The sequence below is a fragment of the Nothobranchius furzeri genome, chromosome 11 (assembly GCF_043380555.1).
Source record: "Nothobranchius furzeri strain GRZ-AD chromosome 11, NfurGRZ-RIMD1, whole genome shotgun sequence".
Taxonomy (NCBI): Eukaryota; Metazoa; Chordata; class Actinopteri; order Cyprinodontiformes; family Nothobranchiidae; genus Nothobranchius; species Nothobranchius furzeri.
Genome location: NC_091751.1, coordinates 70258142 through 70285359, shown reverse-complemented (window position 1 = coordinate 70285359; position 27218 = coordinate 70258142). Strand labels below are relative to the sequence as shown.

Sequence of the window (27218 nt, the reverse complement as noted above, 5' to 3'; positions counted from 1 at the left end):
ATCACACTCCTCAGCCTCCCTGGAAAGGTCTACGCCAAGGTACTGGAGAGGAGGGTCAGATCGATAGTTGAATCTCAGATAGAGGAGGAGCAATGTGGTTTTCGTCCTGGCCGTGGAACTGTGGACCAGCTCTATACCCTTGCAAGGGTGATGGAGGGGGCATGGGAGTTTGCCCAACCAATCCACATGTGCTTTGTGGATTTGGAGAAGGCTTATGACCGTGTCCCCAGGGGCACCCTGTGGGGGACGCTCCAGGAGTATGGGGTGGGTGGCTTTCTGTTAAGGGCCATTCAGTCCCTTTACCAGAGGAGCGTGAGTTTGGTCCGCATAGCCGGTAGTAAGTCGGACCTGTTCCCAGTGAGGGTTGGACTCCGCCAGGGCTGCCCTTTGTCACCGGTTCTGTTCATCACTTTTATGCACAGAATTTCTAGACGCAGCCGTGGTGTGGAGTGTGTCGAGTTTGGTGGCAGGAGAATCTCGTCTCTGCTTTTTGCGGATGATGTGGTCCTCCTAGCTTCATCCAGCTCTGACCTTCAGCTCTTGCTGGGTAGGTTCGCGGCCGAATGTGAAGCGGCTGGGATGAGGATCAGCACCTCCAAATCTGAGACCATGGTTCTCGACCGGAAAAGGGTGGCTTGCCACCTCCGGGTCGGGGGAGAGGTCCTACCTCAAGTGGAGGAGTTTAAGTATCTCGGGGTCTTGTTCACGAGTGAGGGTAGGAGGGATCGGGAGATCGACAGGCGGATTGGTTCGGCGTCTGCAGTGATGCGGACGCTGAGCCGATCTGTCGTGGGGAAGAGGGAGCTGAGCCAGAAAGCCAGGCTCTCGATTTACCGGTCGATCTACGTCCCAATCCTCACCTATGGTCATGAGCTTTGGGTAATGACCGAAAGAACGAGATCGCGGATACAAGCGGCCGAAATGAGTTTCCTCCGTAGGGTGGCCGGGCTCAGCCTTAGAGATAGGGTGAGGAGCTCGGACATTCGGGAGGGACTCGGAGTAGAACCGCTGCTCCTCCGGATCGAAAGGAGCCAGTTGAGGTGGTTTGGGCATCTGGTCAGGATGCCTCCTGGACGCCTCCCCGGGGAGGTGTTTCGGGCATGTCCTGCCGGCAGAAGGCCCCCGGGTCGACCCAGGACACGTTGGAGAGGTTACATCTCCAATCTGGTCCGGGAACGCCTTGGGGTCCTGCCGGAGGAGCTGGTGGACAAGGCCGGGGAGAGGACGGCCTGGAGCTCCCTAATTGGGATGCTGCCCCCGCGACCCGGACCCGGATAAGCGGAGGAAGACGACGACGACGACAAATATGCAACAGACTTCAGACAACACAACATAAGTGTCCACTAGGTGGGGTGGTGGGTTGGGACTATCCCAGCTTCAGTTCCTGCAGCCACGATGAAGCAGCGCATGTCACCTCAGTGTCGATAGGGGGAGGAGCATTGAGGGTTGGAGGGTTGCAGTGACCCTGGACGCTTCGGCGGCCTTCCCGCTGTCCCGCCTAAGCTGGGAAATGAGGCAGAGTTGAGTTGCCATAGCGACGGCACATTCCACATATCTTCCGAGGGGGAGTTTTCGTTGGAGCCTTGCAGGCTCAAGGACGCCAGATTACGATTAGAAATTGTTTTGGGGCCAGACAGAGATAATTCCCTCTCTGTCTTACAGTTTGTTGGTCCTCAACCTCTCAGAATCCCAATAGTAATGGACGTTAATCTATCCCAATCCGTGCTGATTCGTCCACTCGATGTGTGTTTCGACCACGCCAGTCACTACTTTATTTATCAGCTTGCAAAAGTTTGTTGTTAGCATGTTCACACATCAGACATCACATATATGCCACATCAATAGTTAACTCCTTAAACAATTGAAAGTGAAACTTGAAGGACATTTTAGATATTTTCCTTCTTTCTTCTTATTTGAATACTTTGCTTGTTTGTTTTGAACCTCACAGAGACTTGGCAGCTGCTTTGTCTTTTTCAGAATGGTGAGAGAGAGGGAGACGAGTGCGAAGAAGAGCCGGGGCTCAGTGGAGGTTACCACAGGTGTAGGCACTTCTCCTGTTCGCTCTACTGGACCAGAAGAAGAACAAAGCCTCGCGTCTGATGATAGTCTGGGCCCTGTGTCTAACATTCTGCTGATCCCCCGGGTTCCTCAGGCCCAGTATGAAGTCAGCAGCTCTTTGGGATACACAAGCACCAGAGGTACCTGGGAGGACTCATGAGACGTTATGGTGCTTACACATTAGCGTTGGTCCGGTCCCATCCGGGACCAGAATTTGGTTTCACGCACGTCAGATTTGTGTTTTCAGTTCCAAGGCGTATCACTTTTTCAGACATCCTCCCCAGCAGTCAGGCTGGGACCGAGGTGACACTATGGTCTGATTGGCTGGCTGAAATGACGCCTACCGCCTCTGATCTGCGAGTGAGCCAGCGGGTGGTGGGGGTGGGGGATCCTGCATGCGCAATTAATTTTCATGCTGGATGCTGTTCAGTAAACTGTACAGAGCTGCCGCTCAGTGGAAACGGGAGAAGAGAGTGAGCTCTGTATGTGTGTGTGTGTGTGCGCCTGTTCTCTGCATCGGAGCTCTTGGCCCAGCGAGCAGACAACTGTTAGGGGAGAAATCAGTGCGTGCGTGTGTGTGTAACACAAAATTATGAGGACACACACAGCAAATTAATAAAATAATGTGGTTCAGAGTCTCCAAAAGCAACACAGCTCATGTCCGCCTTTGTTTACCTTATAATGGAGGACACCGCGGACTTTACTATGCGTACTAAACGCCGCCCACATGCTACGGGATTTCCCTTTTCCTGGGAAGTCCCTCGGATTTATGTGTGATTTATGTGGCTGCATGGTGGCGCAGTGGTTAGCACTGTTGCCTCGCAGCACGAAGGTTGCAGGTTCGAAACTCGGCTGCGGCTTTTCGGCGTGGAGTTGTGTGTTCTCCCCATGCATGCGTGGGTTTCCTCCGGGTACTCACAGATCACAACATGCCCTGTAGGTTACAGATTGTAAGTCGCTTTGGATAAAAGCGTCTGCCAAATAAATAAACATAAACATACACCGTCCATTCGAGACCGAATTCACGCCATCCAGCCCCACCACACCCCAACCGTGCCGACGCTGTTGTGTAAGCACCATTTGTTCTCTCCTGCCAAAGTCTTCTTACTTCTTGTCTCATTTTGATGTTTAGAGTTGTTGGACAAGATGATGGATTCTCAGCGGGACTCTAGTGCACCAAGCAGGTTTACAGTGGGTAGTGCTGAGTCCACACTGCACATCCGTCCAGGAGGCTACACCCTCCAGAGGGCTCTCATAAACCCCTTCACACCTTCCAGGATGCCTATGAAGCTCACCTCCAACCGCCGGCGCTGGATGCACACATTCCCTGTTGGTGAGCTCACTCACATTTGCCTTCTAACTTTTAGTGGGGGTGAAGTCGTTTATTTTATAAGTAATTTACATAGAGTAACGGTGTGTGTTACCATTGGCACTATGGAGACATTTTTTTCTTCTGATATGTAAATTTTTTTGAGACATTCTGTCAAGCTGGAAATAAGACCCTTGGAGTCCATGAAATCCCCCCTTCACCTGTGTGAATTCCTGTGTTTTTTTGCTGAGGAAACCATGCAGAGTACAACCCCCCACCCCAATATGCACCGGAGTTGATGAGCATCTTACACATGCACACACCACTCGGACAGAGAAAATGCAGCTGGGATGAATTGTTTTCTTATACGTTTTCGATCCCCTTGGGGAAGTGTCTTCTCATCATCTCACCTATCCTTACATTAGTAAAGAGCAGTGGCCTGCTATTCCCATCACGCCCGTGGTCAACTTTGGGGTTCAGCATCTTTCCCAAGGATGCTTCAACCCTAACCCCAGTTTTAAACTTTATAACCATTAAGCAAGCGGCTGATTGTTAGTCGCTTGGTTTTGCTCTCCAGTTTGGCCACTCCATTGGGTGGTTTTAACATGAAAATTAAACTGGTTTGAAGAACCCAATCTGTTACATGCTGGCTTGGGTTTTGAGAGTTCCAGAAAAAAAAAATCCAATCATTTCAGACAATTAAACTCTTTGTTTGGGATGACAGAATTCAATTCAATTCAGCTCAATACTTTATTCAGGACAATGCACATTAATAAACAATCAAATACATCGTATCGATCGTAAATGGGCCAGATTTTAGCAGAGTTGCTAATTTGCATCTGTAGTCCCGTCAACAAGATAACTAAGTAAAACAAGTAACTCTATACAATTTAAAAACAGTCCGATATAAACATTCCATTAAAATAGACAAACAAAATAAGAATAACTAAAGATGCAAACATGTCTGGGAACCTTTACGATGTAGTGTGAGGTGCTTTTTAAAGGTGCTATAAGTGGGAAACTCTGATATTCGCTGGGATGTTGTTCCAAAATCGACTCCCTCTAAAGCTTGGTTTATGCTTGACGCATTCACTTTCCGCGCGGTGATGCGGCTCGCGGCTGAAACGCGCTTCACAACTCGCAGCGTTTATGGTTTGTGCGGCTCGTCTCTGCAGTGAGCCAATATTCTCCCAAACTGTAGGGGGCAGCATGGAGCTCTACGGCATGCATCCAACACTACACCACAGTAGAAGTAGAAATTACTGTTTACAACATGGCATTTCAGCATTTTTAACAGCGTTCTCGTCTTTTCCGACAGTGCGAACTATTTCTCTCCAAGAATTATTTTACAACATGTTGATCACGGTGATCTCTGAGAGCTGAATCATGCAAATGTCTGTATTTACGAACCTCTGCCGTGCCGGTCCGCCATGTTTTTCCGCGTCCGACCGTCCGCGTGGTTAGAAATTTTCCGAGGTGCGCGTTGCGGAAATCTTGGGCCGTGCGGAGACGCGGTGGAGGGGCGTGGTTGTTAAAATGACGCAAAATGACGCAACTTTTCCGCGCGGAGCCGTGCGGACCTCGCGGACGCGTCAAGCATAAACCAACCTTAACGGACAGCACCATTTGTCCGAACGTCGTCTTCCTGTAGGGGATCTGAAGTAGGGCTGTCGCGATTGAGGAATTCCCCCTGCGGTGAGTCAGGGCAGCTCAATATTGCGATATGCGATATTATTGGACCCCGTTTTTATTTATGTACTTAGCAAATTTGTTTGTTAATTACTAAACTCATGGCAATATTTCCTTTGAAACATTGTGCTTACACATCTAAAAAATGTTAGAAAAAAATACACGGCCATTTTTAACACTTTATTGAATGCAGGTCAAAGGGCAGTAACGGCATTCTCTGACTGAACTTAAAAACAACATTCAGGAGGTTTAACTTTGAAATGCAAATTTGGCTGCAACATCTAACAGAAATAAAAAAAAGTGCCCTACTGTCTCCTCGATCAGCGCGGACTTTACCTCTCAGCATGCGCTGTCGCGAGATTTAATCAAGTGCGGTAATTGCGGTGGCACGTCATGCAGCGCGGTGGGTTTCTTAATATCGCGATATATTGTTCTTGCGATTATTGTGACAGCCCTAATCTGAAGGTCTCCTCTAGTGGAGGCTCTAGTACCGTAGCCTTTGTCTGGTCTTAATTTTATGTATGTTAACACACATCTGTTCCTGAAAAGTGCTGACTAGATGAGAAACAAATCAGTTCTTCACATCTGTGGAGACTAAACTCCCTACTAGCTACACGGAGAGGGTGAACGTTAGTATTTACAGTGCAGGGGGGGGGGGGGGGGAGTGACGTAAACTGGCCCAATCCACCTTTTGCAACAGCTTAACAAAGCTGAAGGGAAGCTGCAGCTCAAACAGGAAAAAGCATGTGTGAAACATTTTGGGTGTTTTTGATGAGGAAGTATGACAAAAGTGGTTAAGCATGATATAATGCTGTTAAAGTATAAAATGTGTGTTTAGTCTGAGAGAAAAGCTGATATGACGAGTTCCTAGAATGTGTTCATCGTCGTCCTCCTAACTGGCCCAGTTAGCAGACTGTGAGCAGTGTTGTTCTTCAGGTCCTTCTGGAGAGGCGATTCAGATTCATCACCAGACAAGACAAAACATGGCAGAGTTGCAGGGCAGCCAGCACAGCGACTCAACACACACCTCTGCTGAGCTACTGGAGCTGGCTTATCATGAGGCCACCGGAAGGTCAGACCAAGTACACAAGCATCTTTCTTGGTACACATGTACAGCTGAAACATGGATGCTTGATTTTTCTGTACATTTTTTTAAGGCAAACAACCTCAAGGCAAACAAGTGAAAATGGCCTTTACGCATGTGAAGGGACAGAAGACCTTACTGGAAGTCTAGGAAGCAACAACAGTGGTGATGTTTCTACTCTACACATTTCTCTTTGGTGTCTGCGTTTATTCATCAGCCACAACACAGATATTCAGCATTTCTGGCTGTTTAACTCGGTTCTCTTATGATGGGCTCCTGGCGTTATCGTCACCGTGGGGTGTGTTTTTGTGTACAGCAGCTTGAGCCTCCGTGACAGGTGGTAGAAGGTGCTTTTTAAATGAATGAATGTGTTGGTAAAAGTTCCTAGCAGTTGTCAAAAAGTCATGGTGTGTGTGTGTGTGTGTGTGTGTGTGTGTGTGTGTGTGTGTGTGTGTGTGTGTGTGTATCAAGTGCGTGAGAATCACTCACATGTGACACATCAAACTTATTGGGAATTTCACAAGAAAAACAATGGAGTGCTTGGTTTGAACGTAACTTTATTCTTTCATGAGTTATTCACAAGTTTCTGACCACTTATAAAACATGTTAATGTGCTGCCCAGTGTGTTGGATTGTCAATGCAACCCTCCTCTCCCACTCTTCACACACTGATAGCAACACCGCTGGAGAAATGCCAGCACAGGCTTCCAGTATCCGTGGTTTCAGGTGCTGCACATCTCGTATCTTCACGCCACAGACAGTTGCCTTCAGATGACCATAAAGATAAAAGTCTTAGGGGGTCAGCTTGGGAGACCTTGAGGGCCGTTCAACTGGCCCACGACGACCAATCCACTTTCCAGGAAACTGTTCATCTAGGAATGCTCGGACCTGGCACCCATAATGTGGTGGTGCACCATCCTGCTGGAAAAAACTCAGGGAACGTGCCAGCTTCGGTGTATAAAGAGCGAAACACATCATCATGTAGCAGTTTCAAATATCCAGTGGCCTTGAGGTTTCCATTGAAGAAGAATGGCCCCACTGTCTTTGTACCTCATATACCTCACCATACCCTCACTTTTCTGTTCCAGCAGTCTTGGAGGGATCTATCCAGTGTGCGTCAGTGTCACACCAATAGCAGTGGTTTTGTTTGTTGACTTCACCATTCACATAAAAGTTTGCTTCATCACCGAACCAAATCTTCTGCATGAACTGAGCGTCCTGTTCCAATTTTTGTTTTGCCCATTCTGCAAATTCTGTGTGCCGATCAGCGTCATCCTCGTTGAGATGCTGCCATAGCTGGAGTTTGTGAGGGTGCCATTTGTGAGTAGCTAATATTCGCCAAAGGGATGTTGGACCAACGCCACTCTCCAGTGACATGCGGCGAGTGCTACGCTGTGGGCTCTTGCTGAATGAGGCTAGGACAGCCACTGATGTTTCTTTATTAGTGACAGTTGTCATGCGTCCACATTTTGGCAAATCCAACACTGAACCAGTTTCACGACACTTAGCAAGCATTTTGCTAACTGTAGCATGGGAGACGGGTGGTCTCGTAGGGTGTCTTGCATTGAAATCTGTGGCAATGACTGGGTTACTGCGTTCACCAGATATCAAACCAATTTCGATCCGCTCCTCACGGGTTAACCTCTTCGACATGTCAATGCCTGATCAAAGAGAATCTTGTAAATAACTCATGACTAAAGTTACATCCAAACCAAGCACAACATTGTTGTTCTTGTGAAATTCCCAACAAGTCTGATGTGTCACATGACCCTCTTCCGAATGAAAAAAAAAAACAAAAGTTGGATCCAAGATGGCCGACTTCAAAATGGCCACCATGGTCACCACCCATCTTGAAAAGTTTGTCCCCTCACAAATACTAATGTGCCACAAACAGGACGTTAATATCACCAACCATTCCCGTGTTATTAAGGTGTGTCCAGATAAATGGCCCACCCATTTTTTCAGGATTCTACATTCCAGAGGTGATTAAATTATACATTTTTTGACAAAACATTTAATTTATTGGTTGTTTTTCATATGTGAACAGCATTTAAAGCTGAGTTCATCCTTTGATGTTCCCAGTTAAAATTAGGGATGCACCGATGGATCGGCATTTGATCCCAGTCGGCCGATAGCGCCCCTATCGGTTTTGATCGGAGTTTTCAAACTAGATCAAAGCAGACCGATTACAGACCATTTTAGATTAGGTTGCATTTCCTTTATTCCCAGATTATGTAGTTTGTAGCACTCATTATAATGTTGTAGAAAATTTCTGGCCAATCCACGTGATCGGTATCGGTGATCAGCATTCTTTGATATCTGTATCGGTGATCAGCAGCAAAAAACCTCATCGGTGCATCCCTAGTTAAAATGATCCCTGACATCAGCTGCTAACCTTCCAGGCTAACTGCTGCTCTTCTCTTTGTTGGGATTGCGAAACCCTGCACAGGATCCGCCAACAACCGCAGCTTCTCCTTTCACGGCTTCTCCACCAACGGGACAGATCCAAGTGAGTTCATCGTGCTTTTCTATAAACTCGCTTGTATTCTGATTGGCCGATAGGATCGGGATGCAGTTAATCACAAACCTGCCACTGGAGGTGTCTTATCTGTGAGGTTGAATCAGCTTTAACAGGCAGCTTTCTCCAGTTGGGATCTGTCTCCAGGGGAACTGCAGGTAGAGGTTCAGGTCGTGAGATTTGGGGTCACCCTCTCCTCCTCCCTCTGCGCCTTACTTCCTGTTCAGCTGAGCTGTTCTCTCAGCCTCTCTGTAAAATGTGTGTTTTCTAACAGACGATGCCGTTCGTTAAGACTTGTAATCTATGTGTGACCGTTTATATTCAACAAGTGTTGCATTTCAGTCCTCTTTCTGCACGGATCAGTGTAAAGCACATTTCCTCTATTTCTTTGTATAAATGAATGTTTTGGTTAAATAATAATGTTCTCAGGCTGGATTTTTTTTTACTCCACACTGTTAATTGCATGATGTAATTTCTCTACTAGAGACCACTCAGCACCGCTGCTGCTGCTGCTAGAACACTTAAGCTTTTGTTTGGTGATGCTGATTGCAGAGCAACTGCTTCAGGACCACAATCTGCATGACTGATCTCTGTTCCACCACCTCCTCCTCTGCAGGAATCACCGTTAGTGACATGCATCAAGTAACACTTGTGTTGTTCTTTCTTTCCCTTTCTTGTTTTGTCTGTGTTTGCATCATCTTCTCTCTATTATTTTACATCTTTTCTTCTTCATTTTCATTCTTTATTGCCCCACCCGTCCCCCTCCCTTCCTCACCATCCACCCTCACATGTACCTCTCCATTTTGGGTACATGCATTTGTTTACGTGGTGGACATTTTATGTGTTTGTGTGTTTATCTGCATCTGTGTGTGAAGCCCTGCTGCTGTCTGCACCCCCGACAGTGCCCAGCTTCTGCTGCACGGTGGGGGTGGACTGGAAGTCCTTGACCACTCCGGCTTGCCTCCCCCTCACCACCGACTACTTTCCTGAGCGGCAGACTTTGCAGAATGACTACACGGAAGGTTGCTACGACCTGCTTCCACACGGCGACTTGGAAAGGTGAATTTAAAGGAGAAGGTAGCGGTTGGCACCCTGCGCTCAGCAACAGCAGCTGATTGGATTAGCCAAATGTTCTTAAACACGGCACTGCATGTAATCAATGTTACACGGATGGGCAACTCATTGTAAAAAAAAGTCATAACCCATCCAATCTGGATGACCTTAATTCTCAGCACTCCAAGAGTTGAGTTCAAGTGTTGGTCAAAAACAGCTTTCCCAGTAATTAGACAGGTCCATCCTAACCTAAAGAAGATTCTGACAGACAAGGTGCTGCGGCTGTTGTTTCAGGTGCGTGCAGGCTAAACCCTTTAGTCTTCTCTACATGTTATATAAGACATTTGAAATCAAGAAGACAAACTTGCTAAACAGTATGGATCTGTTCTTAACGAGATGTTATTAGTGGAAAATAAACATAAATAGATCTAAAGATGTTACTGGTACTTTTACCATCATTCTGTTGTGGAAAGTCAGCACAAATATTCAGTGAAAACATTAAAAAGCTGCTTAAACCTTCATTATTTTATAGTGGGCCTGTCTTTATTTATAAAATCAGTTGATGGTTTAAAGTAACTGTAACTAAAGTTACTCAGAGCCGCAGTAGAAGGTCCAGCCTGAGTTAAGCTGTGGTAGCTGCAGAGGAACTGAGAAACAGCATTAAAGCTTTTGCTGTTTGCTTGTTCCAGTTTAATTCAAATAGAACATATAAGACATCAGTTATATAATAATTGTGTGTGTGTTTAACAGTCATGTTAGAGATAAAAGGCAGAATAGATAAAAAAAAACATTTTAACTTTATTTGGTTACATTGAAGCTTCACGTCCCACACATCGACATATAAATATTGGACAATGGGTTTCCATAGGCTCCAATAACACGTTTTTGAGGGGAAATGGGAGGTGGACACCATCGCCATTTTGACCGTGTCACAGGTTCCATCAAGCCCAGACAATTCCACAAAAGGGAAGAGAGGAGGAGCTGAGGGTGGGGCTGTAAGGCTGGGATCAACTGACGACACCCGGTTGAACTAGCTACAAGCTAACCTGAAGCTAACCCAAAGCTAACGCGGAGGTGGGAGCTAAGCTAACGGGGGTAGCAACCTAGCTACAACCGGAGTTAATTGTGCACAACACCAGAGCTTCTGAGTCAGAGATACGCCGGGCTGACCGCTGGGTAAAACCGGGTGGAACACAAGAGGTCTCGGAGAGCTCCACAAGCCGGCAGCCGCACAGCAGACAAGCGCCGCTGCGATCTGAGATGCGCAGAGCTGCCGCTGGGGAGAACCGGGTGGAAAGGTTTCCATCCCAGAGCTCCACAAGCCGGCAGCCCGCGCAGCAGACAGAAGCCGCGATCAGACAGAGATGCGCCAAGCTGCGGGGTGGCGAGAACAGGTGGAAAACATGGGTCTCCCGAGAGCTCCACAAGCCGATAGTGGGAACTCAGCTCCACCAACATGATATATTTCAACCCATTTTCTAAAGTGCAGCATTATGTTAAATGCACTGGGTTTTACCCTATTACATTTAAATTTCATGGTTAAACAGTACATGTTAAAATCTAAGCTCAGCTCAGCAGTGACCTAAAATACATAAATATAATTTTACTTACCGAAAAAAATGAAGTGGAGACTCCTTGGACACTCTATTAGTGCAATTAATGCCACAGCAAGTCATTTTGTCCAACAATTGCACAATATTATCCAAAACAGAATGCACACACACAGAGACTCTAAATCCTGGAACAGTTTCCAGGCCAGACCGAGGCTCTACTGAGGCCTTTCCACGGAGCTAGCTCTGTGGTCACGTGGGTCTGATGCTCATTAATTATACAGAATTTTAGGCTTTTAATACACTTAAACAGAAGAGTGAGAAAAACATTCACCCCCCTCAGAGTTGTCATGAGTGTAAACTAGATCATTTAAACCAAAAACATGTTTTGGTACCAGGCTGTAAACATGTTTATTTCTGCTGTGAAATTGGTATTTTTAACATGGGAGTCAATGAGGATTTGCTCGCTTCTGACACCAGCCCCTAGTGGATGAGGGTGGAACTGCAATTTTTGGTACTTCGGCGTTGGCCTCAATTTTTCACCCGCATTGAAGTTAAAGTCCCATTAGTTGTCACACACACAGGTGTGTGTGTGAAATTTGTTCTCTGCATTTGACCCATCCCCTGGGGGAGCGGTGAGCTGCAGACACAGCCGCGCTCGGGAACTATTTGGTGGTTTAACCCCCCAATCCAACCCCGTAATGCTGAGTGTCAAGCAGGGAGGCATTGGGTCCCATTTTTTCAAAGTCTTTGGTATGACCCGACCAGGAATCGAACATTGTGGGGGCTTGGTCCCACAGTGAGCAGTCTCTGTCCCACGTGTGGTGAGCTGGGATCTGGTCATCCTACTGAAGAATGATTACAGTAATTTGTAATATTTTCAGATGTTTTTATGTTTGGTGTTTTGTGAATTAGTTTCATAATAATAGTTAATTATAACATGATGACCGCTAATCATTATCTGATGAGTTATTTCAGTTTATTATATTTAGCTCTCTTGAACAGTAGGACTGGTAGAAAATTGCTTGCATTTTGCAAAAACATCACATGAAATTTATATATATATTTTTTAATACTCTCAATAAAATAAAAGTAAATAAATGTCAGAGGTCACTACAAAACCCACTGTAGAATAGATGCACATCTGCAGCACGTGAGGACCTCGTTTGGGGGGAGTTATTTTAGTTGTCACTTTTTTCACAGACTGAGTTCGTGGCTATGAAAAATAGATGCTTGTAAACTAATAAAATATATATTTTGTTCTTCTATGCGCGCGGTTTGCATTTTTGTACCACGTGGCTTTACGTATTATTGCTACAGCCTCGCTGTCTCGGATGTGATGTAACCCAACATGAAGTGGAAAACGAGGCGATGCAGTATTTAAAAACAATATATAAGTGTTTAACAGTTGATTAGTTATTTGCATTAGTCTTAATTTTATTTTTACAAGGTCTTAAGAAGTCTTAAAAGTCTTAAATTTAATTTTGAGATTCCTGCATATACCCTGATTAAGTACCTGCTCCATTTTTATCAGTGAGTAAAGTGATGTTCCTGTAGTTGAATTTGCTGGTTGAATAGGGTAACGTGCTGTGCATTTAATTATGCTGATTGGTCAAAAACGAGTTGGAAAAATGAAGTGTTGGTAGGGCTGGGCACCGAAACTTGAGCTACCTGAGCTAACCATAACTAACAGAGGTCTGCAACTCACTGCGGTGCATTGTTTCTGTGGTCTCCCTCGGAGAGCTCTGCAGGCAGCCAGCGCTACTACGACCTTACACAGTAGCGATAAGACCCGAGTGGCCAGGGCATGCAGTTGTCCCCGCGCCGCTGGTTCACTGCTGTCAGAGATCCGCAAAGCTTCTGCTGCAGAAGAATTGTGGTACCGTCTCCTTGGAGGATCTGCAGCTGTTGCACAGTTGATTAGACTACAGTATTGATGGTAGGGAACTTTGTTTCTCATACTATTACTGCTTGTGTCCGCAATGGTACAAACATCAAACAACCTCCCCTAATTATCAGTGAACAACTGCTAAAAAACTTCAATGAGCAGGCCTTTTTACATGACTTGGCGAAAGAACAATAGCATAGAATTAACCTCATTCCTACTGTCGAGGATGCTTGGTCACATTTCAAAAACTCCTTTATCTCGATTTTAGATTCAATTCAATTCAAATTTATGTCTAAATCGCCAAATCACGACGAGAGTCGTCTCAAGGCACTTCACATAATAAAACATGCCAATTCAGGTCAGTTCGTTAAGCCAATCAGAAAAATGTTTCCCATATAAGGAACCCAGCAGGTTGCATCAAGTCACTGACTAGTGTCAAGAGTCTTTACAGCAATCCTCATACTAAGCAAGCAAGCAGCGACAGTGGAGAGGAAAACTCCCTTTTAACAGGAAGAAACCTCCAGAGAATCCTGGCTCAGTATAAGCAGCCATCCTCCACGACTCACTGGGGATCGAGAAGACCATGCACACACGCACGCAAGCACACACGCAAGCACACACACACACACACACACACACACACAGAGGTTACATTGTGATTTCTTAGTAAATATTCTATTTGGTGAGAGATAAACTTTATTATATTTGTCCTAGTGAATCTATAATTAAACAGATAAACTAGTAGTAGCACATCCAACGTCAAAGGGAGTAAAAAGTTATTATCAGGAGAGGGAGAATGTTTAAGTGGTTAGCAGCAGTGTGCTAGACGATGGCCCCCTCCATGAGGCCACCACAGCTCAGCAGAACATCACTGTAGCTTCTTCTGGGGAGAAAAACACTTGGAGAGAAAATAAAGTTAACAGCTGAAATAGCAGAAAATAATACAGTTAAAGAGCAGATTGTAGAAGAAAGTAGTCGAGTGTGGAACATGGGCAGCATGTCCTCCAGCAGTCTAAGCCTATAGCAGCATAACTACAGAGATAACTCTGGATAATCTATCCTATTTAGATGGAGGCATGTCTTCTTCTTCCGGCTCTTGGAGAGTACAGATGCTTTTTTTTTCTCCTCTCCCTCCTTATCCAAGGTTCGGTGGTACTCTTCTTCTCCATCGTTTTCTCTGTCGAAGTCTCTGTGTTTAGTATTGTCAGTGGCTGTCGTCCGTAACTGCTCCTCTCGTCGCGTCAGAGCCAGACACTCCAGTTCCATTTTCTTTAAAGCGATTTTTGTCTCTGCCTCAATCTCCAGTCGCCGTAAGTCCGATTCCATCTTTCGTAGCTGGACTTTGTCTTTCTCGGCTGCCTATTTCAGACGAGCCAAACGTACCTGTAGTCTTACACCATCAGGTGAACCCCTCAAAGAGGCTGGAGAGGGAGGTTCATAACGCGGCAAGGTTGGTGGAGGTGTCTTCCGCTCAGTAGGAGGAGTTTGTAGGCCGGAAGCAGTTTCCTCTGGAGCTTCAAAAGGAGGTGCTGTTTCGTCCACGTCTCCGGTGTCTCCCTCTGCAGGCAGCACTGGGTCACGCAGGTCCCCAGTCTCCTCTTCCTCACTCTCCGTCTCCTCCTCAGGCAGCGGGTGCTGGGCGGCTAAGGCAGAGAGCACAGTCTTTTTCAAATCTGCCTTCAGCATTCTGTGGGTGCCGCTAAGGCCAAGGTGTGCAGCCACCTCCAGCAGGTAACGCTTGCGGCAGCTTTCCACCGTTTTTGCGAAGGCACATCGAGAAATCCTTTTAACGAAAACATCACAGGCTAGGATTTAAGCACACAACGAAAACCACACTTCAAAAACCCAAAACTTCTTATCACGCAACTAATGTATTGTCAACAGAAACCCGTCACCACTTACTGGGTCAGTAGCCACAGAAACTCTAAACCAAACTGTAGCATAGTTAATCTACATAACTAGAGTTTAAGCTGTTGCTATTCGGCTTGGTTAAATTCTGAGAAAGATCAAAGGAATTGGCAAATGAAACTTATATTATATTTTATATATATATTAGGGGTGAGCGAGTACACCACTTCACCACTATCTGTATCTGTACTCGGAATGGGCGTGGCATAACCCGAAAGTGGGCGTGGCATAATCCGGAAGTGGGTGTGGTTTACATCAATACATTATTTTAAGTCTGAAATTGATATGGACTGATCAGAAGTTGTTTACTTGAAAACTATTTACAGAGCAGCCTCAGAAATGAGATAAAATTTTTTGATCACAATAGTAAAGAAACTATTACAGAAAAAGTGTTTCAATAAAATCAGAACATTAATATTTAAGTGCATGGATTAATACATCTGAACTCATGCAGTAGGAACTAGGAAATATGAAATGCTAGAACCAGACACAACTTTATGTATATTTTTTATTTTAATTTGATTAAACTGATTTTTTTTTTACGTTCTTGGCATTTTGCCCCACAAAGTTAAACAAAACAATGCTGATTAAGGTGTGTGTGTCTGAGAGAGATAGAGAGGGTGAGAGGGAGAGAGATGGAGTTAGAAAAATAAAAAACCCGACCGGAGCGGAGGTAGTGAGTTAATGCAGCACGTCAGCTCTGTCTTGTCAAATGCACCATGTACAGTAAATTACGAAAAAGGTAACTTTAAATATTCAACCGAAAAAGAGGCGAGCTGAAGAAAACCTCGGGAAAACTGAAGAAACGGGAGCAACAGTGAAGCAATCATCCGTTACTGTCTGTGTGTGTGCGTGGATGAGCCGGACGGACTGCGCTCCCGGCCGGCTAGAGAGTTTCGTGTGTAGGGAGGGGCGGGCGCTCTATGTGACTGGCCAATCACAGAGCGTGAAGACAGCACGATTACAGATATTTACGAGTTTTACTCGTCTCATGCTCGTATTCGTCAAAAATGCTTTATCCGTACCGGATACTCGTCTGAAACGAGTATCCGGCCCCTAATGTATATATATATATATATATATATATATATATATATATACACGGATATTTATATAATTGATAGAAGTTCATACACCAACTGGCTTGGTCTATATTTAATCCAAAGATTAATATTTAATTTAAGAGATTTAAATTAATAGCAAAACTTTATTTATTAACCAGAAGACTTAATGGAATCTTTGCTTGTTCAATAACCAAATATGCACCATTCTGTGTTTTATTTCAAAGAAGAGTCAGATTTAAAAAGTTAAGAATTTATTACTAACAATTTAAAGATGACAATTAAAATACAATTAAAAAATGACGATTTATAAAAGCTTTGGTATTAAAACTTGTTATTAAAGCAACCTGTGTCTGGATGAAACTAAAAGTGAAGTGTGTGTGTTTGGATGTGTGAATGTAGGTCTCAGAAGGTTTCTGTCTCAGAGAGAAAAGGCGTTCTGGGTGAAAGAGTTGGGCTGCAGCTAGGGTTGTCACGGTGTGGAAATCTAACCTCACGGTTATTGTGACCAAAATTATCACGGTTTTTTGTGTTATCGCAGAATTTTTTTAAACGTGTTAAATTTTCAGAAAACTAAATAAACCCTGTATATCGTAAAATATTGTCCTCAGTTTGTGTCTAAATTTTGCCTAAAATGTGTTATTTTGTAATTATGGTATTTGTTTACATTTTTCCCCTTTAGTCTTTAAAATACCAATATTTGCCCATAAATTCTTATTTATTGTCTGTTTGATGTCATCATTTAAAAATATTAGATCAGATGATACTCAGTACTCAAGTAGCCTTCTAATCAGATACTTTTTTACCCTTACTTGAGTAATAAACCCTATATCAGGAAAATATGGTCCTCGGTTTGTGTCCTTCCAGTGAGCTTTGCAGATGTGGGAAAATGTCATCAGGCAGTAATCATTGTTAAATTCATAATTATTCTCGGAGAGAGACCAACTCTTATCTGCCCCTGGGAGCCCCGTAATGCATAGCGTCATTTCAACATGGCGGTGTCCGCGACACGGTTTATATGCAGGTAGCGGCGCTGCGGCTGCTTTATATAGCCACTCGTTGCATTCTCCCTCAACCCAAATCCTCGGATCATGCATTTTAGCTAAAACGCTAACGTTAGTTTGCCTTGCGTTGACTGTAGAGTTGTGGGTGATGGTCACGCAGATGTGTCATGAGATTTGAAGCGTTGCTGCCTTTCACAGACACTTTTTCTGCACGTGCTGCAAACAGGATAGCCGTCTTCTATCAGCTGTCCCTCGGCATTCTTCAAATATCCAAAAGATGCCCGTACTTCCCACTTTGTCTTCTTTGAGGGATAATAAATGTCCTGAGCGCTGCCGTCTCCTTCTTCGGCCATTATTTCAGCTTTAGCCTCAAGAACGTTTTGGTTGTAAACAACAAAGTGCGCATGTGCCGCCGGCAACTTCAGCAGATGATACGGTGGCTGGTAAGGGTCACCGCGCCTACACCGCAGCCACGGTAAACCCACCAAGATAATATATGTTTTAAAAAACAAGACGGTTATTATTATTGTCAACTTTTTTTACTGGGGTTTACCGCTACATCGGTTACCTTGACAACCCTAGTTGCAGCTAAGCTAAATTATTTCTTAATAAGAAACAGGCATTCAGACGCAATCTGTGTTCTACCTCACGGTTCAGATGACCCTCTGTTTGGATCCGAAGGTCAAGGGAGAATGTTGGTCAGCCTCTGGGTACTCGGTCCGGTAGGGGAGACCAGTGGTACCGACTCTCTGGTCCTAGAGTTGCTGCAGGCACACAGGTGTTGAGTTTGCGTCTTAAATTAACTCTGAAGGAGTTTTGCGTCAGCTTGTTGCAGATGGCGTTTCTTGTTGAAGCAATTCTATCGGCGTGACAGAAAAGCATTGGTAGAGGTTTCGAGCGGCCGACCCGATCCCCTGGACTCTCGTGCCACGGAGAGAATTTTGATGAGCTCAAGAACTGAACTTGAACTGAGGAGTTTTGGTTTTAACATACCTCAGAACACGCCCTCTCAGAGATAGAAAGCTTTGGTGTTATGGAACAAAGACATGTGAGTGTAGTTTCCTTTAACCTGATTTCTGTGTTCTGCATGGTGTATAAGTGCACATGACCTTCTTGTCACTGTTAAACATTACCGATTATCATAAATAATAATTATTCTTAACCAAAGAATAATAATTCATTTCAGTAATTAAATCAATTAAAATGAACCATGATGATTATTCATGAACATTGTAATAAGACAGTGAAAAGAGTTAATTAAAAATGATTCTTTTAAATCTTGAAGTGTCCTTCATCTTGCGGATGGAACAGCAGTCAGATTAAAGATGGTTTACAGCAGACTGTGTGTCTCCTGTAACGGATAATCTGTAAATAGAAGTACAGCCAGGACAGCGTGACCCAGCTGAGGAAGGGTGACCTTTGGGTCACAATGAGGCCATTCATGTCGCTACAAAACATTCAAACAAACCAAAAACCATCCATCAGGGATTCTAAAACCACGGAAAAGTGAAAATTCCCAGATGGGCCCCCATTATGTTACGTCCCCTCTGGCCTCCTGCTGCAGGCCTGCAAGAGCTGAGGCCTGCAGGAGGAGGTCACCAGGTGGAGAGCAGAGAGCAGAAACCTCTGAGTTCATCACACCTACTTTCCATTATCTACCTTCAATAATTCATTGGGATCAGTAGTTTCTGATTAATGTGCTTCTGAGTACTTAAAGACAGTTTTAAGTTTGGTTTGAAAACAAGACTGGTGTGAACTTTGACCCATCTCTTGAGTCAGTTCTCCACACCTTCATCTCCTCACGCTTAGACTACTGTAACTCTCTTTTCACGTGTCTGAGCAGAACCTCCCTGAACCGTCTACAGGTGGTTCAGAACGCCTGTGCTCGGCTTCTGACCAAGTCCTCCAAACACACCCACATCACCCCGCTTCTCCTCCAGCTTCACTGGCTGCCAGTCAACTTCAGGGTTCATTTCAAGATCCTGGTTCTGGTCTATAGGGCCTTACATGGACAAGCACCATCTTACATTGGTGATCTTCTTAGTCCCTACACCCCCAGCATGTCCCTGAGGTCCAGCGATCAAAGCCTACTGGTTGTGCAGCACCAGGCTAAAGGTCAAAGGTCAGATCATCTGCTGCTGTGGCCCCCAGACTCTGGACCTCTCTCCCCCTGAGCCTGAGATCAGTGGACTCAGCGGTCTCCTTTAAAAAGCAGCTGAAGACTCACTTGTTCAAGCTGGCTTTTGTATGACCTTCTGTTCATCCTCTTCGTTCTCAGTACTTTCTCCCCATGCTTACCTTATTTTTTCTCCTTTTTTAATCTTAAATAAAAATGTTCCCCGTTTTCTTTTCACAATGATATTTTAATCACTTCTTAAAGTTAAATAGTTCTTGTTAATAAGTGCCTTGTGATTTTTACCTTGAGAGATGCTTTATAAAAAAAAGACATTTTTCTTTTTTCTAGGCCTTTTGGGTGAGTAGGGTTCTGGTTCAATTTCATTGGACAGTTGGGTCCTTTTAATTCTTTATCGTTAAAATTACCTGCCGCAAAACAAGGAAACTTCCACCTATTTCACGTAATTAGCAGGTTCCATTTCTTGCTCACGTTGGCTGTTTGATTTAACTCTATTTTCCTCTTTATTCAGACGAGAAGATGAAGCTCCAGTGATGACTGCTGCTCAGGTGTTTGAGGAGTTTATCTGTCAGAGGTTGATGCAGGGATATCAGATCATTGTCCAGTCAAACAACCGGAAACCAGTCCCAGCTGTGACTACCCCCCTTGGCAGCAGTCCTCTCTACACTAGAGGTAAATCAACATTACTGAGAAGAGGCTACATGATGAGCATGCAGCTGGAACCAAAAATGACCATAAAATATTAAAAAGAAGAGTAAGACGATGAAATTAAACAAGATCTGGAGGTTTTAAGCAAACAAGTTTCATCAAATTAAATTGTGAACTCACTAGCTTATGTAATGGTTTATTTAGTCCATTCACCAATTCATGCTTAATTCCTACAGTAGGTTATGGGTCTGCCTGGGGTCTACTCTCATTGAAACATGCTGAGAAAACGTCCAGAGAGTTACCAAACTCCGACGCGTGGCAAAACCTCAGCTGACACCCTCCGGTTTTTTTTTTATTTTTTTGTTAAAGTTTTAAGGTTTTTCTCTTAAAACAACAAACAAACTCTCAACCAGAGGTGGAAAGTATCGAATTACATTTACTCACGTTACTTTAACTAAGTAGCTTTTTTGTATATTTATACTTTATAAGTCGTTTTTAAAAGCTGTACTTTTACTTGAGTACATTTTTAAGAAAGAATTGTAATTCGCTACGTTTTAAATCATATCCATTACTGAGTAAAAATAAATTGTGGGCTTAATAAATTAAAAATACTACGTGCAGCAGCGTCGGAACAGAAAGAGACACCTGCATGAGCGCCGCGTCTGCACCGTGTGGGGCGTGGGTGTACACTTTAGATAATGAGGACAATCAGCCATTTTTACCGCAGTTTTGCTCAAAAACATCAGTTCAGTCCCTGTGATGCACTCGCTGTTTACCTCCTCTCTCCCTCCTCTCCTGTGGGTTGGAACCCGCACCTTCGCGCACCAGTGTGACGTCATCAGAATTCTGCTCGGTTCGGTAGCCGGACTCGGTTCCGTGTTTGAAATGTGTTTCTCTACCGCTCCGCACGGAAGCGGCAAAATAACGTTTAGCGCTCCTAACAATCGGATTCTCAGCGCTCTGCTCATAAAACAGAAGACCTGCAGGCCTCTGTGAGTTAAAACATCCTGATACTGTTCAGGTGTAAACATTGTGCTCCATCCCTGTGTTTGAACTCAGAAGATGCTCCTTGATGCCACAGATATGTGATCATTTAGCTTGTATCTTTATTTTACTCCAGAATAAGAGATTAAATTATTACTAAAGCAGTTCAGTGTAGTTAAATTAGTCATGACGTGTGTGTGTGTGTGTGTGTGTGTGTGTGTGTGTGTGTGTGTGTGTGTGTGTGTGTGTGTGTTACACACAGTGGCGGTTCTACATCGAATTACTCCCCAGGCGAGGCCCCTTTTGAGCGCCCCCCAACCGCCCCCCCCCCCCCCACCACCACCACCACCACCACACAACCCCACCTGCACGAACACACGCATGTTTTCTACAAACAGGCATGTTTTATTAGAACGACTATTGAACATTCATTTTTCTAAGTTGCACATAATTACATTAATTACTATGAAGTTGTCAGAATGTAAAGCAATATACATTATATACTGTATCAAAATATATAGAATCAAATATACAAAAACAAACAATAACTAAATATTAAGAATATATGAACATAATATATAATAAATATTCTAAATAGCAAAAATATTTCACACATAACAAACTAAAGATAATCACCACAGCATTGCACTTAGAACAGAAAACACAAACTAAAATTAAAACCTATCCTTGATGCAACGTCATCAATAATGTCATCATATGAAATCTGCTCCCCTACTGAGTGATTGATACTAATCAGAGCCAGGTTAGTGAGCCGCCCCTGAAACATAGGTGACCTCAGGTGTGACTTGATCAAGTTTTGAAAAGCTCCTCTCAGCTTGAGCCACAGTAACTGGCAGAGCAGTCCAAAAGTTGGGGTAGATCTCCAATAGATCTTTATCATGATCCATAATATTTTAGAATTGCCTCTGAAATTGTAATTTAAACTGACATAAAAAAAACTGTAGACTACCAAAAATGCCAACTTTTACAGAACAAATCATGTAAAAAATAATCAGTGCAGCCATCTGCAATAAATAAACAGGATAGTGAGTGGTGACTGGGGAGTTTTCTTCTGCTTGTACAGTTGTTTTATTTATTATTATGTGAACATGATCAACATGTGTTTGTTGTTGTTCAGGCAGGCCACGGGCTGCAGCGAGCATTTAACAAATCCTAGTTTGAATCAGTAAAAAACGATTTAAGGACTTTTTTCGAACCATTTGAATATTCGTTTCAATATTTCAGCCCTATTAGCTCTGTTAGCAATTAGTTGACCGCATTTAACCGTTAAAATCCCAGTTAACTGGTTCAAAAAATTGAAAACATGCATCATGAGAGCTACATACCTTTATCTTTCTCCTCTTTTTTCTTTATTTCCCCCTGAAAGGGGCACCTGGTGGTTTTAGCCTTTTTATGTTCATCTCTTCTGTTTGGCTCCTGGCTCAGTAAGTTTCCTTTAGTCAGGACTAATCAATTTGACCTTGATGGGGGGGTGACCACAAAATCGTTTTGTTTTTCCTTTTTTTATTCGGCCATTTCACACAATTCAGAGAAACCTGAAAGAATGATAGGCCTGTGTTTATGATATTATGAATGAAATATGGAAGAACGTTAAGATGTGATTGACTTTAGCCATGTTAATACAGTTGATTCAGCCCCTGCACGCTCATTTCATTTGGGAAAGACGCAGAGGTGAATTCCCCCACCGCACCCCTCCCCTTCCTGTTCTTCATAGACACACGGTGCATGTGAACGTTCTCAGTCAGCAGGAGCGCCTGCAGCAGCAGGGGGCGCCAACTTGCTGTTTCCAATCCAGACACTGTCATATGACAGATAATAGAAAACCTCGGTGCGGCGCAGATTTCCTTTTTTTTTTTTTTTTTTTACTCCGCGCTTGTGCGCCCCTTTTGTGTCATGAAAAAATGCCGCCCCGGGCAACTGCCCTGTCTGCCCGTGCCTAAAACCGCTACTGGTTACACATATAGGACTGCATGAGACAGCGTGGTTTCATCAAATCCATGCATCCTATATCTTGGCTGAAGTAATGGTGAACAAAAATAACTTATATTTAATAAATAATGACGTCTCTGCAGTGTTTATGATAATATTTTATCTTATATTGGACCTATCGTTGGTCTGGGAGGTGTAACTTATGATGCAAGCCTTTTAAAACATGTTAAAGTTCTACAAGAGGAGATGAATGCATGAATTTAAAGTTCATATTTGGAGACCAACCTTCACAGTTTGGAGGCTCACACTGGTGAGGAGACACCATTAGTTCTAGTAACACCTGGGCTCCCACGGCCTGTTCTGACAGAATGTACGTTACGGGACCCTTAAGGATTCCAGTTGGATGATTGGAGGATTATTTAGGAGGATTGGGATGAACAAACTGGTTTCAGTGGTGAAGGGTTAAAGGTATTGGCTCGGCATTAAAATTGTAGAAATGCAAAATAATTACACTTTATTATCTATATAAACATGTACTGGGTTCAGTTTTTTATTTTATTAAGGACTTTTGTCATAAATCATTACAGAAAATCCAAATCCTCTCCTCCAGACAGTGAAGAACCGTGTTTCGCATACGTCACTCCAGCACGTAAAACAAGCTAGCTGCTGATGCTAGTATTGTGAATAACTATTATTTGTTTACTTTCATGCTCCTAATTATTACGTAAAATTGCGTTTACAGCCGCAGCAAAAGGTCTGAGCCATGTGTCTGTGTCCTACACGCATTTTTAAATAACAGGTCTGATCTAAAATAATAACCTACATCTATAAATCTATCTAGAACTGCACCGCTTCTTCTAGACTCCAGACGAGTCCCGTTAGCATGACTGCAGCAAAACTAACCGTGTTCGCGCCGGTAAGGAAAGAACAAGTCCTTTGGGAAAGCTACGACACACACACACACACACACACACACACACACACACACACACGCACACACACACACACACACACACACACACACACTCTCTCACACACACACACACACACACACACACACACACACACACACACACACACACACACACACACACACACACACAATCTAATAGATGATCTCTATATTTCAACATTAAAACCTCCATGACATCCTGGATTAGTTTATTCTGGTAAATTGTTGGTTAAATATTTTCCAGAGTTATGTCAATAATCACACACAGCAGTAAAACTGTTGATTACTGAACTATATTGGGACACATGATGGAGCTAAGACCAGCTTAGAGCTCCCAGTGGAGCACAGAAATGAAATATTTAAGAAAATAAACAAACTGTACCGATTTTGGTTCTGAAGATGAACAGAATCCTCCTCTACGTCCAAATCAGGTCACAGGTCTTCTGAGTCAAACGGTCTAAAACATGTCTGCACCTCTGGTAGTGATATCCAGCTGGCGGGGTCTGAGTTCGGTTGAACTTCTCCAGTAATCTAACATCCGTTCTCGTCGCCGTATCCCAGAGAAAAAACAAATCTGATGGACTAGTAGAGGCTTCAGAAGGTACATCTGACTGATGACACATTGTTCTCTGCTATAACGCTAACGCAGAAACACCGGAGTCGGGCGTTGTTTACTACAGCTGTTTCAGCAGAGCTCCATGTGAAACGTCACCAGCTGCCCAGGGCTTAGACCGGAAGTTAGTTCCTGTTTTTCCCTCGCCGGTCACAAACTTCAGATTTTCTTACAATTCCAGACGTCAAAATCCAAAAACCTTTTTCATCTGAGGTTTTAATACACATTTACACATGCTGTTGGAACGAATTTTGCCTCTGGCCGATATCTTTAAACGAGTGAGTGAACCCACCACCAAGGATGAACTCTGCTAACTTTAAAAATCAGCTGCTCTAAATAAGCATGAAGGTCAGAGAGGAGCTCTAGGATGGACATGGATAAAGGAACTGTAATGTAGAGGTAAAGTAGGGCAGGGACAACGTTAGCAGCTGTCATACGGTCCATCTGACATGTTTGACTTTCCTTTAGCTTGTTATGTGACAGGTTAGAGCACAGTCTCATGTTAGAGTTTTGTCATGAGAACGTTGAGATACCTCACCTACTGATGGCATCTAAAAATTAACATTTTTTTCTTTTTTCAAAATAAAGAATAATTTTAATCACAATTGAAACGTACAATCCTAAAAAAACCTCGTCCAATCAACGTGCACGTCCTGTTCTCTCTGACTGGATAGAAATCCCTCCATCAACACGCGAGCGTGTTGTGAACTGGTGTTATGGTTTTGCTCTGATGTAACCGTCTTTACGCTGACAAATATGTAACTAAGTAACTTTTACTTTGAGTACATTTTATTTACGATACTTTTTACTTTTACTTGAGTAAAAATTTAGGCAAGTACTTTTACTTGTACTTGAGTAAAAAATTATCAGAGTATTGGTACTCGTACTTAAGTGGGAAATTTTAGTACTCTTTCCACCTCCGCCCCCAACCACCCCATAAATAAAGTCCTAAATGAACAAATACTTCCAAAATCTATAGAATTCCATTTAAAGAACAGTAAAAGTTCTTTAAATGGAATTTAATACAAAACCTTTCAAGTAATTCTTAGGTGTGTTCTTGCTGTGTCGTGGTTCTAATTCCATGCTTTCGTTCTTTTTAAACACAGAAACAGTTTTGTTTACCTGTTTTGTAGCTACAGTTTCGCCGACGGCTGCCGGCTTCTTCAGGCTGACGCTGATGGTGGCGCGCCACCATCAGCGTCAGCCTGAAGAAGCCGGCAGCCGTCGGCGAAACTGTAGCTACAAAACAGGTAAACAAAGCTTTCAAGTAATTGTTTGGTTCTGTTAGGATTGTTTTTCCAAACAATGCAACAAAAGTGAATAAAGCTGAAGATATTTCTAATAAAAACAAGCTAAATGGGATGAAACCACGACATTTTAAACAGTTTGAACTGAAGTAAAAATTGTAAAAGCAAAAATAACATTTCTTCCCAAGGATGCGTCTTTTTCAGGGGGAGCAACACGCGTGCTCTTCCCTGCTGGTGGTGGTCTGAGGGACGGGTGGCGCCAGTGTTCAGCAGGCCACGCCTCTCTCAGCACGCCCCAGGGCAGCTGTGGCTACGTCGTAGCTCATCACCACCAGCCTGTGAATGTGTGAATGACCAATAGAGGCCATTTACCATTTTTTAGTATTTGTCACTAATCCACTGAGCCATCAAGTGGCCACAGTGCATGTCGAAGCTAAAATAAAGTGTTATGGGCTCGACACACGGGAGGCGACATCACCTCTCCTCCATTCATTTTCAATGAGACGTGCGCGACAAAGCGATAATCGGGGGTCTCCCTCCTACCAAGCGAAACGCGAAAAACGTGCGTGTGAAATTTTGCGCTCGTGCACGTGTCGTGCACAGGCGACCCAGCGACGCGATCCCAGAAAGTTGAAACATTTTCAACTTTTCATCGCTGTCGCTCGGACGAGGACCAATCAACGGAGGTTTCATTCACTGACCAATGAGCGGACAGGATGCTCCGCACACCTCCGAGGAAAAATGGAGGAGAAGTTGATTATTATTATGTTTTATAGTAAAATCAGGAGTAAGATTTCACATAACTCTAGCAGCACCTTGTGAAACATCATATCTACCGCTTTATTAACTCTGAACCTCTTAAATAACCTTAATTCCCTCCAACCTGACACAGCCAAACAACACAACGGAAGTTTCGATTTCGCCATGGAACAGAACGCGTAGACGGCTTTGCCGCTGCCGCGGATCGCCTCCCATGTGTCAGGTAATAAAAGCGACAGCGACAAATTTCGCTGATCGCGGTCGTTTGTCGCCCCCGGTGTGTCGAGCCCATTAGGCATCAAGTATTGTACACACTTGAGGCTAGAAGCCACTTTTGAAAAGATAAATGTGCCGGAGCTTCAAATGCACTTCTTCAGCTCTCCAGCAAGCTCCCTTTGATGAGGAGAGACTTCGGCTCTATTTTGAGTCCCCGCTCCCCAACGAGCCTCTCCACTGAATCCTTTCCGCCTTCTCAATGGACCATCATTAAAACAGAGCGTCACTGCCACCTTCTGGGCTGTGGTGGTAAATCGAGGTTTTTGGTGGGGGCAGCTCAGCAAGTCAAAACTAACAAGATCAACAGGATAATCACCCAACCTAGAAGCCATTTCAGCTCTCCTCAGAGTTCATCAGTCCAGGTTTGTATGTATAAATAGTTTCTCTTTACTTTTGTTTCAGGTTTGGTGTCGCTCCGGCGAGCAGAGGAGGAGGAGACTATTTACTGGCTCAGCATGGGCCGGACCTTCCATAAGGTCTGCCTCAGAGACAAGATCATCACAGTTACTCGCTACCTGCCAAAGTGAGCTCTTC

At 43.9% G+C, this 27218-nt stretch overlaps 1 protein-coding gene across 6 annotated transcripts in view; it reads left to right on the top strand.

The window, feature by feature from the left end:
- Positions 1-27218, top strand: part of depdc5 (DEP domain containing 5, GATOR1 subcomplex subunit) — a 119465-nt gene that overhangs the window by 53819 nt on the left and 38428 nt on the right. For 5 of the 6 annotated variants that reach the window (XM_070541807.1, XM_070541805.1, XM_070541803.1 and 2 more), the window contains exons 21-28: positions 1978-2198; positions 3191-3391; positions 5993-6128; positions 6214-6305; positions 8589-8648; positions 9533-9716; positions 19767-19927; positions 27087-27207. In XM_070541807.1, the coding sequence (XP_070397908.1) occupies positions 1978-2198; positions 3191-3391; positions 5993-6128; positions 6214-6305; positions 8589-8648; positions 9533-9716; positions 19767-19927; positions 27087-27207 (1176 nt within the window). The remainder of the gene's footprint in view (positions 1-1977; positions 2199-3190; positions 3392-5992; positions 6129-6213; positions 6306-8588; positions 8649-9532; positions 9717-19766; positions 19928-27086; positions 27208-27218) is intronic. The other variant, XM_070541806.1, reaches the window with a different exon arrangement.